The following is a 15072-nucleotide window of genomic DNA, read 5'->3' on the forward strand; positions in this document are numbered from 1 at the left end:
GAACAGAATTTGGACATGTTGTGAACTGGGAGTTTTTGATCCACCCCTTTGAATTTAGATCAAATTAACTACATAAAGAGCAGTGTAAAATGTAGGTTGTTATTACAGAAGTCCACAAAAAACAGGGGACGGGATTCTCCGGTTGCCAGCGCCAAATCGCGTTCGGCGATCGGCTGGAGAATACCCGTTTCCAACCAAAAGGTGGCATGGTGGATAGTGACGAAAGTTCTCTAAGATTGCAACAGGATCTTGACCAATTGGCCCGGGGGCCGATGAATGGCAGATGGAGATTAATTTGGATAAATGTGAGGTGATGCATTTTAGTAAATCAAATCAGGGCAGGACCTACTTAGTTAATGGTAGGGAGTTGGGGAGAATTACAGAACAAAGAGATCTTGGGGTACAGGTTCATAGCTTCTTGAAGGTGGAGTCGCAGGTGGACAGGGTGGTAAAGAAGGCATTCAGCATGCTAGGTTTTATTGGTCAGAATATTGAATCAGGGAGTTGGGACGTCTTGTTGAAGTTGTACAAGACATTGGTAAGACCACACGTGGAATGCTGTGTACAGTTCTGGTCACCCTATTATAGAAAGGATATTGTTAAACTAGAAAGAGTGCAGAAGAGATTTACAAGGATGCTACCAGGACTTGATGGTCTGAGTAATAAGGAGAGGCTGGATAGACTGGGACTTGTATCCCTGGAGCATAGGAAGCTTAGGGATGATCTTATAGAGGTCTGTAAAATAATGAGGGGCAAAATATGGTAGATGGTCAACATCTTTTCCCAAAGGTAGAGGAGTCTAGAACTAGAGGGCATAGGTTGAAGGTGAGAGGGGAGAGATACAAAAGAGACCAGAGGGGAAGTGTTTTCACACAGAGGGTGCTAAACATCTGGAACGGACTGCCAGAGGCAGTGGTAGAGGCAGGCAACATTTTTTCCTTTAAAAAACAGTTAGACAGTTACATGGGCAGGGTGGTAGAGGAATATGGGCCAAATGCGGGCAGGTGGGACTAGTTTAATGATAGAAACTGGGTGGCATGGACAAGCTGGGCCGAAGGGCCTAATTCCATGCTGTAAACATCTATTACTTTAAATCGGGGCGGCACCACTTTCGCAATGCTCTGCCTCCTCCAAAGCGCCATATCGATGGCCTCAGGATGTTGCCTGAGGCCCAGCCCCCGATGCTCCGCCTCCGACTGGCTGAGTTCCTGACGGCGCCGGTTGCATGTTCTATCATCCGTCGGGAACTCGGCGTGGCGGCTGCGGACTCAGTCCAGCGCTACCACAGTCGGGGGAGGGTCGATCAGCAGGCAGGGGGGACTTTGTCAGGGGCTGGGGGCACTGTAGGGGGGTGATCTAGGGCTTGCAAGCCGGCGAAAGGGAGGGGCACTATTTTGCAGGCTGGGTCCGCCAACGGCCGGTGCCATGTTGCACGACACGGCCGCTGCAGGCCGATGCCATGCGCATGCGTGGCCATGGACCCGGCAATTCTCCGGGCCGTATTGGCAGCTCGAGCCGGGTGCTTTCGGCTGCCAGCATGCTTGCCCCCAGCCAAACGGAGGATCGGTGGCCGTTTTGCACTGAATCTTCAGGCATAACACGCCACCATTCCCACGCCAGTGTGAGGACATAGCCTCAGAATCGGAGAATCCAGCCCAGGTTCTTCCAGCATGTATCTTCCCTCCTTGCCTGATGGCACTGATCTTACTGTGGTATGATTCCATAGTAACTGACAACCTTCTAATATGTTGCTCAAGTGGTCACTCTTTATGTTTGATCCTTGATTTTATTTAAATAAATTTAGTGTAAACAATTATTTTTTCCAATTAAGGGGCAATTTAGTGTGGCCAATCCACCTACCCTGCACATTTTTGGGTTGTGGGGATGAGACCCACACTGACACGGAGAGAATGTGCAAAATCTACACGGGGCCGTGATCGAATCCGGGTCCTCGGCGCCGTGAGGAAGCAGCGCTAACCATTGCGCCACTGCGCAGTCCATATATGATCCTTGATAATGATTAGTGGACTATTAATCAATGGAAGGCATCAAAGCTGAAGTCACTAATTTGTTCTGCTTATTAGCCCAGAAGACATAGGTGCAGAAGTAGACCATCAAGTCTGCTCTGCCATTCTGTGAGGTCAGAACTGAACTGTTCTGATAATCCTCAACTCCGCTTTCCCGCCTTATCCCCATAACCCTTGATTCCCTGACTAATTAAAAATCTGTCTATCTCAGCCTTGAACAAACTTCACGACCCAACCTCTACAGCTCTCTGCAGAAAAGAATTCCACAGATTCACTACCCTCTGAGAAGAAATTCCTCCTCAAACCTTTTTTTTTAAAACGCATTTTATTCAAACTTGTATCAAAGTAGGCTACAGGAAATAAAGACCCCGGGAAACATTCTTCCCAACAATCAGCTATACAGTTTGTACAGATTCCACCCCCCCCCCCCCCCCCCCGGCCCCCGGCACGACGAACAGCTCTTCAAACACGGTCACAAACATCCCCCATCCCCCACCTTTTCTCAAATTCCCCTGCTGAGCCCCTTAACTCATACTTTATCTTCTCTAACCGCAGGAAGTCGTACAGGTCACCCAACCACGCTGCTACCCCCGGTGGCAATGCCAACCGCCACTCCAGCAAAATTGGTCGCCATGCAATCAGCGAGGCGAAGACCATGACATTGGCCTTCCCCCTCTCCATGAGCTCCGGCTTCTCTGAAACCCCAAATATCGCCACCAAAGGGTCCGGGTCCACTCCCTCCTCCACTATTCTCCTCATACCTATCTTCAATGGCTGATCCCTTACTCTGAGATTATGCGCGAGACTGTCGCACATGAGGAAGCATCCTCTCAGCATGTCTCAATAAGGTTGCCTCTCTTCTTCTCAACTCAATGAGTACAGGCCCAACTCAACCTCTCCTCAATGGAAAATCCCTCCATACTTCGGATCAACGTAATGAACCTTCTCTGGGCTGCCTCCAAAGACAGTATATCTTTCCTTAGATATGGGGACAAAAACTGTTCAGAGTATTCCAGATGTGGTCTAACTGGTGCCTGTATAGTTTTAGCAAGTCTTCCCTATTTTCCATACCCATTCCTTTTGAAATAGAGGCCAACATTCATTTCTTTTTAAAATAATCTTTATTGTCACAAGTAGGCTTACATTAACACTGCAATTAAGTTACTGTGAAAATCCTTAGTCGCCCACATTCCAGTGCCTGCTTGGATACACAGAGGGGGAATTCAGAATATCCAAATTACCTAACAGCGGGACTTGTGGGAGGAAACCGGAGCACCTGGAAGAAACCCACACAGACACGGGGGGAACGTGCAGACTCCGCATAGAGTGTGACCCAAGCCGGGAATCGAACCTGGGACCTGGGCGCTGTGAAGCAACAGTGTCAACCACTATGCTACCGTGCCACCCATTTTGTCTTCTCTAAAGTAGCTGAGGGCAATTGTGTTTCCCAAATGCTGCTTTGTCTGAACTGGATTAATCCAGGGGAGAACAGGAGTTGAACGTGATACCCTCTGGTTTGTACGGCTTAGTACTACATAGAAGGAATCTTTACCCATTACACCCCAGAGGGTGAAGTGATCTTTTGTTTGACATCGTCATGCAGATTAATTTTTACTGTTAGGACTGATTGTGCAATTGTCTGGTTTGAGGCAAGTTTGTAGACAGCATTTCTGGCTTCATATCTATAATGGATGACATATTCCAAGATTGTTTGGTGTTCTGAAATTAATTAGCAGTTTACGATTAAGAGTGAATCAGCATCAGATTTACAAGAATAAATAGTTTAAATTAAATTGCTAAAAGGCTTCTGTACAAGCCCGCTGATGTGGAGAACTGATGTATTAATATCCTATAGTATTCTCGGATGGTGCTGAGGGTCATATCTTTGCAGCTTCCAAATTATTATGTATCTGATCTTAGGTGCAAGGCGAAGGTACAACATTTCCTCAAAGACAAGTGTAGAGGAAAATCTGATAAAGAGGTAAACCCAAGGCCAAGAATGACATCACAGCGGGCGGCACAGTGGTTGGCACTACTGCCTCACGGCCGCCGAGGACCCGGGTTCGATCCCGGCCCCGGGTCACTGTCCGTGTGGAGTTTGCACATTCTCCTCATGCGTGCATCTCACCCCCGCAACCCAAAGATCAGCAGGGTAATAATAATAATGATAACAATAATCTTTATTGTCAGAAGTAAGCTTACATTAATTACACTGACGTTGCTGTGAAAATCCCCTAGTCGCCACATTCTGGGTGCCTGTTTGGGTACACAGAGGGAGAATTCAGAATGTCCAAAAACAGCACGGTCTTTTAGGGACCTTTGGGTGGAAACCGGAACACCCGGAGGAAACCCACGCAGACACAGGGAGAACGTGCAGACTCCGCATGGACAGTGACCCAAGCCAGGAATCATACCTGGGACCCCTGGCGCTGTGAAGTAACAGTGCTAACCACTGTGCTAACCACAAGGATTGGCCATGCTATATTGCCCCTTAATTGGAAAAATTAAAAAAGAAGAATGACACCGCACAGCTCTGGCAAAAGGCACTCGATCCTTTTGTGACTGAGGGAGTATATCTCAACAAAGATGAAAGTAACATTTTAACTTTAAAAAGTCAGTTGAACTTGTGCTTCTTGATAGGGAACACGTATGTAATTGATCAAGATGGGAGCTAGCCAAAAGTTTGGATTTATGTTTTTTGTTTAAAAGTTAATTCACCATTATGTTTGGGTGCTTCTACCTACCAAAAGTAATGTTTCCAGAGATTGCTATTATTTTTTAAATTTTTACAAAATGTTGATTTTTATCATCTCTTCTTGATTCTATGACTTATTTTGTAATCTATCCCAGATTGATGGCGTGATCATTTCTTGCTGTAGCCTGTAAGTGATTCTTGAACTAAATGAGTCTGTAGCAGTCTCAATCCTAGTGGGCATAGGTCCACAGCACTAACTGCCCATAATTCAGCTCTATTTGGCATTAATTGCCAGTGTTACTCAGAGAAGCCACAAGGATGACTGATGTGGAAATGGAACTGTCACACTGGCACAGTAGGAGATGCTCCTTTGAGGCTTTGCTTGTACATTATTGAGGGAATTGACCTCCCAGCACTAACCTCCTTCATCTTGATGAGCACAAGCATTTGGAGATTCTGTTTCCTTAAGCTTTCAGCCTTGTAATCACTCCCACATATGCATTATTCTATATTTATTTATCTCTTTTATGTCTCCACTCATGTTTCAAGCTTTGCTGATGGAGACAAGATGGGCAGAAGACGTGCCACATGTGCTTGGTGTGGGCAGCTCAAACTTTTCTAAAGTATCCCTCATTAATTACAAACAGGGGAAAAACTTGAACATTTGCAAAGTATAGTCAGCAGCAGTAAGAAGAAGAATTATAATTAATCATAATTTGACATTGCTTTGGAGCGACATTCAACAAAACAACCGCCAAATATTGCTCAGCCCAGATACCTGACACCTATCTTTTTACAATAGCCACAGGGCTTATTTGTACTTAGCAGAGAATTACAACACTATTTAGACAGCAATAGCCAGTGTTGTTTATTTTAATATTTAAAAAAAAAATTTAGAGTACGCAATTCATTTTTTCTAATTAAGGGGCAATTTAGTGTGGCCAATCCACCTAGCCTGCACATCTTTGGTTTGTGGGGGCGAAACCCACGCAAATACTGGGAGAATGTGCAAACTCCACATGGACAGTGACCCAGAGCCGGGATTGAACCTGTGACCTCGGATGCCGTGAGTCAGTAGGGCTAACCCACTGCGCCACCGTGCTGCCCTTAGTCAGTGTAGTTAAGGCAAATTTTAGCATGTAATAGAACTTAATAAAATGCAACTTTTCTGGCTGAATAATGTTTTTTCTAGAAACACATAAATGTTGCAAAATGGCCTGAACAAAAGCAAAACTGTAGCGTAGGGGATTCCTGTGTAATATACCAAGAGGACAATATAACAATAATCAGAGATGTATGGGGATTGTAAGCAACAATTGGGCACAACAGAGGTAAGGATGAAAGAGATAATACCATATGTTGTAATTTATGAAGAGGGATACTTGTTGTTGAGGTGGAAGTTTAGATGCTGCAAGGGCAGCACGGTGGCGCAGTGGATAGCACTGTGACTACGACGCTGAGGACCCGGGTTCGAATCCCGACCTGGGCCACTGTCCGTGTGCAGTTTGCACATTCTCCCCGTGTCTGCGTGGGTTTCACCCCCCACAACTCAAAGATGTGCAGGTTAGGTGGATTGGCTACGCTAAATTGCCCCGTAATTGAAAAAAATAATATTGGGTGTTCTAAATTGAAAAAAAAAACTTAGATGCTGCCAAACTCAAAAGAATATTGAACTGCAAATGTCAGTAAAGCTGTAATTTACACAATGTAGCCTTTGAGGGGAGTCATTTACACAGAAAGCAAAGATGAATAATTGAGCATATAATAATAATCTTTATTGTCACAAGTAGCTTACATCAATACTGCAATGAAGTTACTGTGAAAAAGCCCCTAGTTGCCACATTCCAGCGCCTGTTCTGGTACATGAATGGGGGAATTCAGAATGTCCAAATTACCTAAAAGCACGTCTTTCGGGACTTGTGGGAGGAAACCGAAGCACCCGGAGGAAACCCACACAGACACGGGGAGAACATGCAGACCCCTTACAGACAGTGATTCAAGCCGGGAATCGAACCTGGGACCCTGACGCTGGCACTACATCGCACTGGTGAACATAGTAAAGCAAAGGAGACGCAGAAACTCAAAGTAAAATGGTTTTCTGGCCACACTAGTAGCAGTATTACTACCTGGAATCAGTCTTCCAGAATAGTGCACAATTGGAATCACTCGTAAAATGTACCGCTACCGTCCAGGACAAAGCAATCTGCTTGATTGGCTTTCCATCTGCTAACTTAAACATTCAATCCCTCTATCACTACCGCTCAGTGGCAGCATGTGTGTACTCTATGCAACATTCACTGCAGAAACTCACCAAGCTTCTTTCACATCACCTTCCAAACCTGCAATCTCTATCAACCACTCTATAAGGTCAATCAGATAAATAGGAGTACCACCACCTGCAAGTTTCCTTCCAAGCCACACATTGTCCTGACTAGGAAATATATCACCTTCTCCTTCATTGTCTACAGACCAAAATTCTGGAACTGCCTTCCTAACAACACTGGGAAAGTACCTACACCACATGGATTGCTGCAATTCAAGAGACCACTCACCACCACTTTCTCAAGGGGTTTTTCCAGTAACTTCATGAAGCCTACTTGTGACAATAAGCGAGTATTATTATTATTATTAAGGGCAGTTGGGGATGGGCAACAAATGCTGGTCAAGCCAGTATCACACACATTGCAAATCAGAATGAAGAAAACACAATCGTATGGTAGCACAGTGGTCACCACTGCTGCTTCACAGCACCAGGGTCCCAGGTTCGATTCCCGGCTTGGGTCACTGTCTGTGCGGAGTCTACACATTCTCCCTGTGTCCGCGTGCGTTTCCTCTGGGTGCTCAGGTTTCCTCCCACACATCCCGAAAGACGTGCTCGTTAGGTGTATTGGACATTCTGAATTCTGCCTTGGTATATCCGAACAGGCGCTAGAGTGTGGCGACTAGGGGATTTTCACAGTAACTTCATTGCAGTGTTAATGTAAGCCCACTTGTGATGCTAATAAAGATTAATTTATCAACACCATATACACTATATATTATGAATGTGAAGTATTTCAATGTGTTTAATCAAGAAAAAAATGTAATGTAAGCACTTTTAAAATGAGATATTAAATGCTTAATTATAAAGATTTTCTTTGAATTACTATAAACGCAAATGTAAATGATCTCTTCCTCCAGCTTGATCATCAACTATCTTGTTCCAATTTTTTTCCATCCATTTGCTGTTTACATTAACTGCTCCAATTGTTTGATGTCAGCCTTTAGCTGTAACTGTCAGGAAAGGACACAGTTTGATTGGTAAGAGTGAACAGATTGCAAACATATTAAAACATATGAACTGTTATTTTGCAGAAAGGCATAATTCAAAATAGATTAGATTTTTAAACCAATTTGAGTGATTGTTAATTATAATAAATTGAGACTTGACAAGTTTCCAGAACTTCCACTCAAGAGAGCATCAGGACCGTTCGAAGAACGGGGATGGGGAGGCACCGGCCCATCTAAAGGTGCAACCATGCGCTCCCACCTTGAGAACCCCAACCTATTTTCTGCTCAATCCAGTTTGTCCCGACTGACCCTTTCAACAGCAGTAGGGTACCCTCACTACGGCTAACAACATCCCTCCCCCCGCCCCCTTTCCCCCCTCACTCTTGCCTTGACAATTCTTCACTTGCTTTTCCTTGGTGACCACCCCCCCCCCCCCCCTCAACTATTTTTCCTTTATCCTGGCAGCTATGCCCAGATTAAACCCTCGCAACAATTACAATGTTACGCTCGTTTCGCTGCCTGCCGGAACTTTCCCTCGTGACAGAATTTCCCCGAGTGTAAATGAATGGGTCGAGTTATCTATGTGAATGTCCCGCAGAGGTCGCTATAGGAGCTGATAAAGTTCATTTTAGCTACACAAACGGGTGATCTGTGATTGAATGTATCTAACTGGGTCCCCCATTTACTACAAAGGTTAATTGGGGAGCGTTTAGATCGGAGCAACGCGTGTAGTTTACGTATAGTATTTATATGTGTGTACACACACACACACATATATATATATAATTTGTAGTTGGATCACACCTTCACTTAATATTAAGCAGTGTGTGGAATCTAAAAGAGAATGGGACATTACAAAAAGTAACAGTAATTGCTTCTATCCAGTTTTTATTGAAATAATGCAACCTGCTCAAGTTGAACGCTTTTTAAAGCCGTGATTCCTCTCTCCTCCCCCCCCCCCCCCCCCCCCCCGCCCCAAAAGACAAATGCTGTTAACGTAAATGAATAGAGCAGTGAAATATCTGGGAATGTTGACAACACTGTAACACACATATTCCATGACAAAAGACTCCGCTGAATGGTGGTGCAGGGGTGGGGGGTTGTAACATAATTTAACAGGGTGTGTGAAACAGCCCCACAGAGGACAAGATTTTACAATAATGCTCCTTCTGCTGTTACATTTTAACACGACCGTGGATTGTGCAGAAGCAAGTAGGAGTAGACCCACGTCCGGCCGAATCTCCCGTCAAGCGGCCAATGGAGACAAAGGCGGGTTTGGAATAAACCACCTGCTATCTGCAATCCTACAATACATCCTTAAAAGACAAACAAAAGACCCTTAAAAATCCTTAAAGAAGACCATTCATTAGATCGACAAAGGGAAAAGAAATATAATTATCATAATTAATCCTATCAGTGTTGGTGGGTGGCACGCTGTGTGTCCTTTAAGGTAATGTTGGACACTGGTGATGTTAACATATACACATGCTTTTGTGGAAACGGTCAGTCAGAGGTTTCACAGGATTTTAGCCGCTTGGTAAACAAGCTGCAGGGGAGAAAAAACATAGGTGCAGCTGCCTGCTGTAACGAAAATAACATTCACAGACAACGCACACATTTATGTAAAATTATATAGCGTCACCACGTGTAATAAGTCTCATTATAATGTCTTAAATCAGAAGTACCATCTGTCTGATTTGAGATGTTTCAAAACACATATTCCTATTTAACCCCCCCCCCCCCCCCTCCCAGATTTATATTGTACACTCTAAAATCCGACTTGGGTAAGGATATTGACGTTGATCTTTGGGGTAACATGAAAGTCTGAAAAGAATGTGGTGGACTTTTATGAATGTTTGTTTTTAAAAACTGTTTGAATTAAATCGCGAGATTCCCCCCGCCCAGCCCCGTCGCTCTTCATTGTCACCCCTTTTTATTCCTCAGCCAATAAAATATTCAGATCCCCAGCCTTATAAATGCCTGGGTGCAGTTTCATTACACGTTTCCCTCATTGATTTCGCTCCACTTTATTAACAGCATTAGCAATGGCAGATTTCTGGGCAACATTTGTTCAAATCTAGTTGCCCTTGGTTTAGTTATGCAGCCTGTAGGAATTCGGCTGGGACCTCCCCTGCGTTTGCTGGGTAATGTGTGTGTGTGTGTGGGGTGTGGGGGGTGGGTAACCTCAACGAGGCAATTCATCGGCGTTTTATATATACATACGTAATATAAATACACATACACAGACTTGTGTGTGTCTGTGTGTGAGAGAGGGCGAGAAGGGCTGTTCCCACTACTGGCATTTTTTTGTTTTGTTTATAAAAATGAAACTCTTTTAACAAACTTTACTTGCAAAGATAATGACCTTTATGTGCTTCTATACCGAACGCCTACATGAGATGGTACTTTAGCTGGCAGCTTCAAGTATCAGATGGAGGCTGGCATTTATTTATTTTTAAATGCAAGGTTTTTTTTGGGAAAGCTCCGTATGCTGAGAGCTTCTCGCTACCTCCCATTGATGCTCTTGCAGCTTGGGTGGTCCGTCCACTTTGGCGAGCTGTTGCTTAGCAGCTAGTAATAGTAGATGTTTGCTAAGTAATTTGCTTCTTCCTTAGGCCAATGGGAATCCGGTCGAGAGGACTTTCCATCAACTCTTTTTGATGGGCTGGAGGCGGGTTTTTCCTCTCCAAATGTTGGGATGTCTGAGATCAGGGACTGGAGTAAAAATTGAGCTGAAGAGGGGGGGGTTCTTTTTTTTTATTCGTGGTGCTAGGAGGACGTTTAAAAGGGAGCGAGAGAGAGAAAGGGGAAAAAAAACTACACGTGGATGTAGAGTCAAGATCCTCAAGGATTTCTGCGCGAAATGGTTGGAATGGAAATACTCAGGCTTTCGCTCAGGAAGAGACTAGGGATTCTCCAGCTGTTTCTTGTCACTTTTGGGGGATTATTACTGTTGCTGTTGTTGAACCGAACGATTTGCGGACTGGTTTCCAGCGACATGGCTTCAGTTTGTAACCCTCCCCGGAACGATGGAGCTCTGCCCCCGAGGTACAGTCACCAAACCCCGGCCGCTTGTTCGGATCTGCTGCGGAGACCCAGCTACTGCCACGCTGCTTTTGCATTGAAACAGATCTCCAAGGTGCAGAACAACAACAAAAAAAGAATATTCTTCTTGTTAAAGTATCTCCCTTGCAATAGGAAACATCCTAAATAAATAATGCAACAACAACACCAGAGGTCGGCAGGGCTCCTGGTAAAGTTAAGAGTAACGTCGAGCTGGCACCTCTTTAATTCGGACGCTTAATGTGCGATTTGTTCTCTTATTTTAGAAACTGCACATGTCCCCAGCGAAGGAAGCGTGCTTGTATGTTTAAAAGTAACCGTAGAAAAAGTTGTCAATATTTCAGAAACTGCTTTCTCTCCAAGAGGCGAGATAGAGTTTATAGACCGAGTGTGTCTCCAGCTAATAGGCAGTGCAGATGTTGGTGAGACGGTGCCTGGGGTTTATGAGTGGGTGTGTTTATTACGTGGTGTGTGTGTGTGTGCAGAGTGAGTGTGTGTGCGGTGAGGTAGTGTGCACAGGTGTGGATGTGTGTTTCGCGCCTTCAGCTTGTGAATTTCCTTGTGTGGTAATTGACCTGGCCATTGCGATATTGCGGGTCCCTGGGAGCTCTTTTAAAAAAAAAAGTTATCTGGCAGTGTGATCGGTGAACTTGAGGAAACCTTGGAACAGTGTCAGCATTTGTGATTGACCTAAATGTTACTGGGGAAATGGATAACAATCTGTGGTGGGACGATGAGAGCAAGTTTCTTACTGGGGGGAAGGGAGGGGGTACAGTGGGAAGGAGGGAAAAGGCGGAATTGCAGAGGAGCCTGACAAGACAATTCTGTCGAGGGGAGACACGGCTCTAGCCAATGAGCATTTGATAAAGAGTTGACGGAAGGAGTAGCAGAGATGTGACAAAAAGAGGAAGCATGAGAAAATATCCTGGAGTAGAAGGCAGAATGGCAATAGAGATGACAAATGGCAATAGAAATGAAAGAGATTGAAGGACAGAAGCGAGTGAGGGACGGATTTGGTGGGGGGGGGGGGGGGGGGGTGGGGGGTGATGGCAAACAAAAAAACATTAACTAAAAGTCACAAAAAGAGTGGGAAATGATGTAGCAAGGGAAAAAAAAGATAATGGTGAATAAAATACTGACTGAAACTGCTAGGTTGCGAGGTTAGAGAGGAAAATGAAGAAAGGTAAGTCAAGAAATGAAAGGGGGAATGGGCGAGAACCATGGGATAAGAGGAAATGGGAGGATCAAAAGGATATGGACATGGAAAAAAATGGGATGAGGGAAGCTTTGCAGGAGAAGGGAATTGAGAACACAAGGAAAAGAACAGCAGAATAAAATAATAAATTGGAGAAAAATGAAATGAAGAATGCAAGATAGGGTGTGATTGTATTGAAAGGAGTTATGTTTTTCTCCAGTGTCTACATTGTGAGTGCCACTGACATTTCTATCTTCTTTCTCTCAACATTGTTTTCTTCACTTTTTACTGACCAGAATTACCATAATTCCAGTTGCTACTTTAACCAGCTCCCATTTTCAATATTTCTGTCAGTTATCTTTCCATAATGCTCTCTTTCCTATCTCTTTGTCTTTTTCTGTCTGCTCTTTTTTTTTTTGCTCAATATTTTCTTCTTTTCCCCCATTATCGTTGCCAATTCCTCCTCTCACTTTCTCTGTACCTGACTATCCTTCTTGCTCTCTTTCCAATATCTCCCTTCCTTTCTTTCCTTTACCCCTGCTCACATTAGCTTCTCTTTCCCCTCTTTCTGTCACTCCCCTTGCTTTACATATATTAATTCCTCCTCTCTCGTTTCAACCTTTCCTCCTGCCTTTCGCCCTGTCTCACTTAAACATTTCCTGATGCTTTGTCACTCCCTCCACTTCACCTCCTCATCATGATTTTAGTCTTCCCCCTCTCTAGCCCTTTCCCTCCCTCATTCTTCGCTTTTTGTTTTCCTTAATGGTTTCCTTTCTCTGTATCCATCTCAGCTCTTTTTTTATTGGCCATTCCCAGTCCTTCCCATTCCAATGTCTCCACATCCTTTGCCCTTCTCTCACTCCCCTGCAGCCACTATCACCTTTTACTTTCTCTGCTTCCTTTCTTCATTGCTTCTTTCCTTCGCTCAGTGAACCCCCCCCCCCCCCCGCCCCCCCCCCCCCCCCATAATTTGACACTGCTCTTGCCTTTTTTTCCCTAGGGGAAGGCGGAGGGGAGGCGAGCTCCACTATGGCTGCGAGCCCATTTCCAGGCCCTGCTTTTCAGGTTGGGCTGCAGCATCCAGCGGCACTGTGGCAAGTTCCTCTTCATCGGGCTTTTGGTTTTGGGAGCTTTTGCTGTTGGCCTGAGGGTTGCCAGCATTGAGACCGACATGAAACAGCTTTGGGTGGAAGGTAAGGTAAAGTTTTTTTTAAACTGGCAAACAAATGCAGTAAAAGGAAATATACCAGTGAAAATAGACTGACAGCACATTTGGTAATGAAAACCCTTAGCAAGTGAAACAGCCAGACTCCAGTCAGTCCGTACTTTCACAATGAACTTTCTGTAAACAGTTTTATCATGTCTCACCTCTTTTACATTCAAGTGCATCTAAATTTGCATTGTGTTTTATCATAAATACATTATTTAATTTGCAGCATTCCCACATTCTAGGCAGCACAGTAGCACTGTGGTTAGCACAGTTGCTTCACAGCTTCAGGGTCCCAGGTTCGATTCCCGGCTTGGGTCACTGTCTGTGCGGAAGTCTGCACGTTCTCCCTGTGTCTGCGTGGGTTTCCTCCGGGTGCTCCGGTTTCCTCTCCCACAAGTCCAAAGATGTGCAGGTTAGGTGGATTGGCCATGTTAAATTGCCCTTATGTCCAAAAAGGTTGGGTTACGGGGCTAGGGTAGAGGGTGCTCTTGCCAACGGCTGGTGCAGACTCGATGGGCCAAATGGCCTCCTTCTGCACTGTAAATTCTATGATTCTATGATTTCCCCTCAGCATTACGTGCAATTTCCTCTAGCCTCCTGATTGTCCCATTCTGCTTTTGCCTTTTTTTGATTAACCGTCTCATTCTGGAGTTTGCACGTTCTCCCCGTGTCTGTGTGGGTTTCCTCCGAGTGCTCCGGTTTTCCTCCCACAGTCCCAAGGATGTGTAGGTTAGATGGATTGGCCATTCTAAATTGCCCCTTAGTGTCCAAAGATGTGCAGGTTAGGTGAGGCTACGGGGATAGGATGGGGAGTGGGCCTAGGTAGGATGCTCTTTCAGAGGGTCAGTGGTGACTAAATAGGCCGAATGGCCTTCTTCTGCACTGTAAGGATTCTATGAACGCCTTGCAATGACTGTTTACCATGTGTAGGTTGGCCCATCTAATCATCCAACCGGAATATGATGGCAGTTTTTGTCACACTATAAATCCCTTCAGATTCCTTGCCCAGCTTCACCTGTCCTCATCCTAGTGTCAATCTCAATTACACAAATATGTGTGTGCAAAACTAGCTACATAACCAATACACATTCAGACTGGTGCCTCAATTGTATTGCTGGTATTGCCATGATCAACTGCAGATTTTGCTTGTAGATAAATTTCCTTGATTATTTATGGGAAAGTCAGGTAATATAATCGGTTTTTGCATTATGCTGGTTGAATAAAACAAACTCGATGTATTTTATTGTTTTGCACTTTGGAGCAGAGAATTCTAGATCTCTATGCTACATTGGTGAAATGACATTCTATTAATTCAGTTTACTCTTCACATTTAAACAGCACTGTCTTAAATGTCTGGGCTGTGAACTTGTCCAGGATTTCTTCAGGCGAAAAGAACCTGAGGGGAGGAAGGGAGTAAATGAGAGATTATCTAAAAATCTGAGGATGTAAATGTGCAAGGGCTCATAAAATGCCTTTTAACTGGCTTGCTACTAAAGATTCCATCTGGTGTCATTCCCACCGTTATTCCTGGTTGTGGGAGTACTCCAGATGGTGTCCTTGTTGCAGCTGTGCAAGGAGTTGAATACAAGGCAACAAATGACATCAGAATGGC

The 15072-nt window shown here is 44.6% G+C and overlaps 1 protein-coding gene across 1 annotated transcript in view; it reads left to right on the forward strand.

The window, feature by feature from the left end:
* The first annotated feature begins 10487 nt into the window (after positions 1–10487).
* Positions 10488–15072, forward strand: part of ptch2 (patched 2) — a 142605-nt gene continuing 138020 nt past the window's right edge. The window contains exons 1-2 of the mRNA XM_072510730.1: positions 10488–11131; positions 13251–13443. Coding sequence (XP_072366831.1) covers positions 10856–11131; positions 13251–13443 — 469 coding nt within the window. The 5' untranslated portion in view covers positions 10488–10855. The remainder of the gene's footprint in view (positions 11132–13250; positions 13444–15072) is intronic.

This window comes from Scyliorhinus torazame, chromosome 7 (genome assembly GCF_047496885.1).
Source record: "Scyliorhinus torazame isolate Kashiwa2021f chromosome 7, sScyTor2.1, whole genome shotgun sequence".
Classification (NCBI taxonomy): domain Eukaryota; kingdom Metazoa; phylum Chordata; class Chondrichthyes; order Carcharhiniformes; family Scyliorhinidae; genus Scyliorhinus; species Scyliorhinus torazame.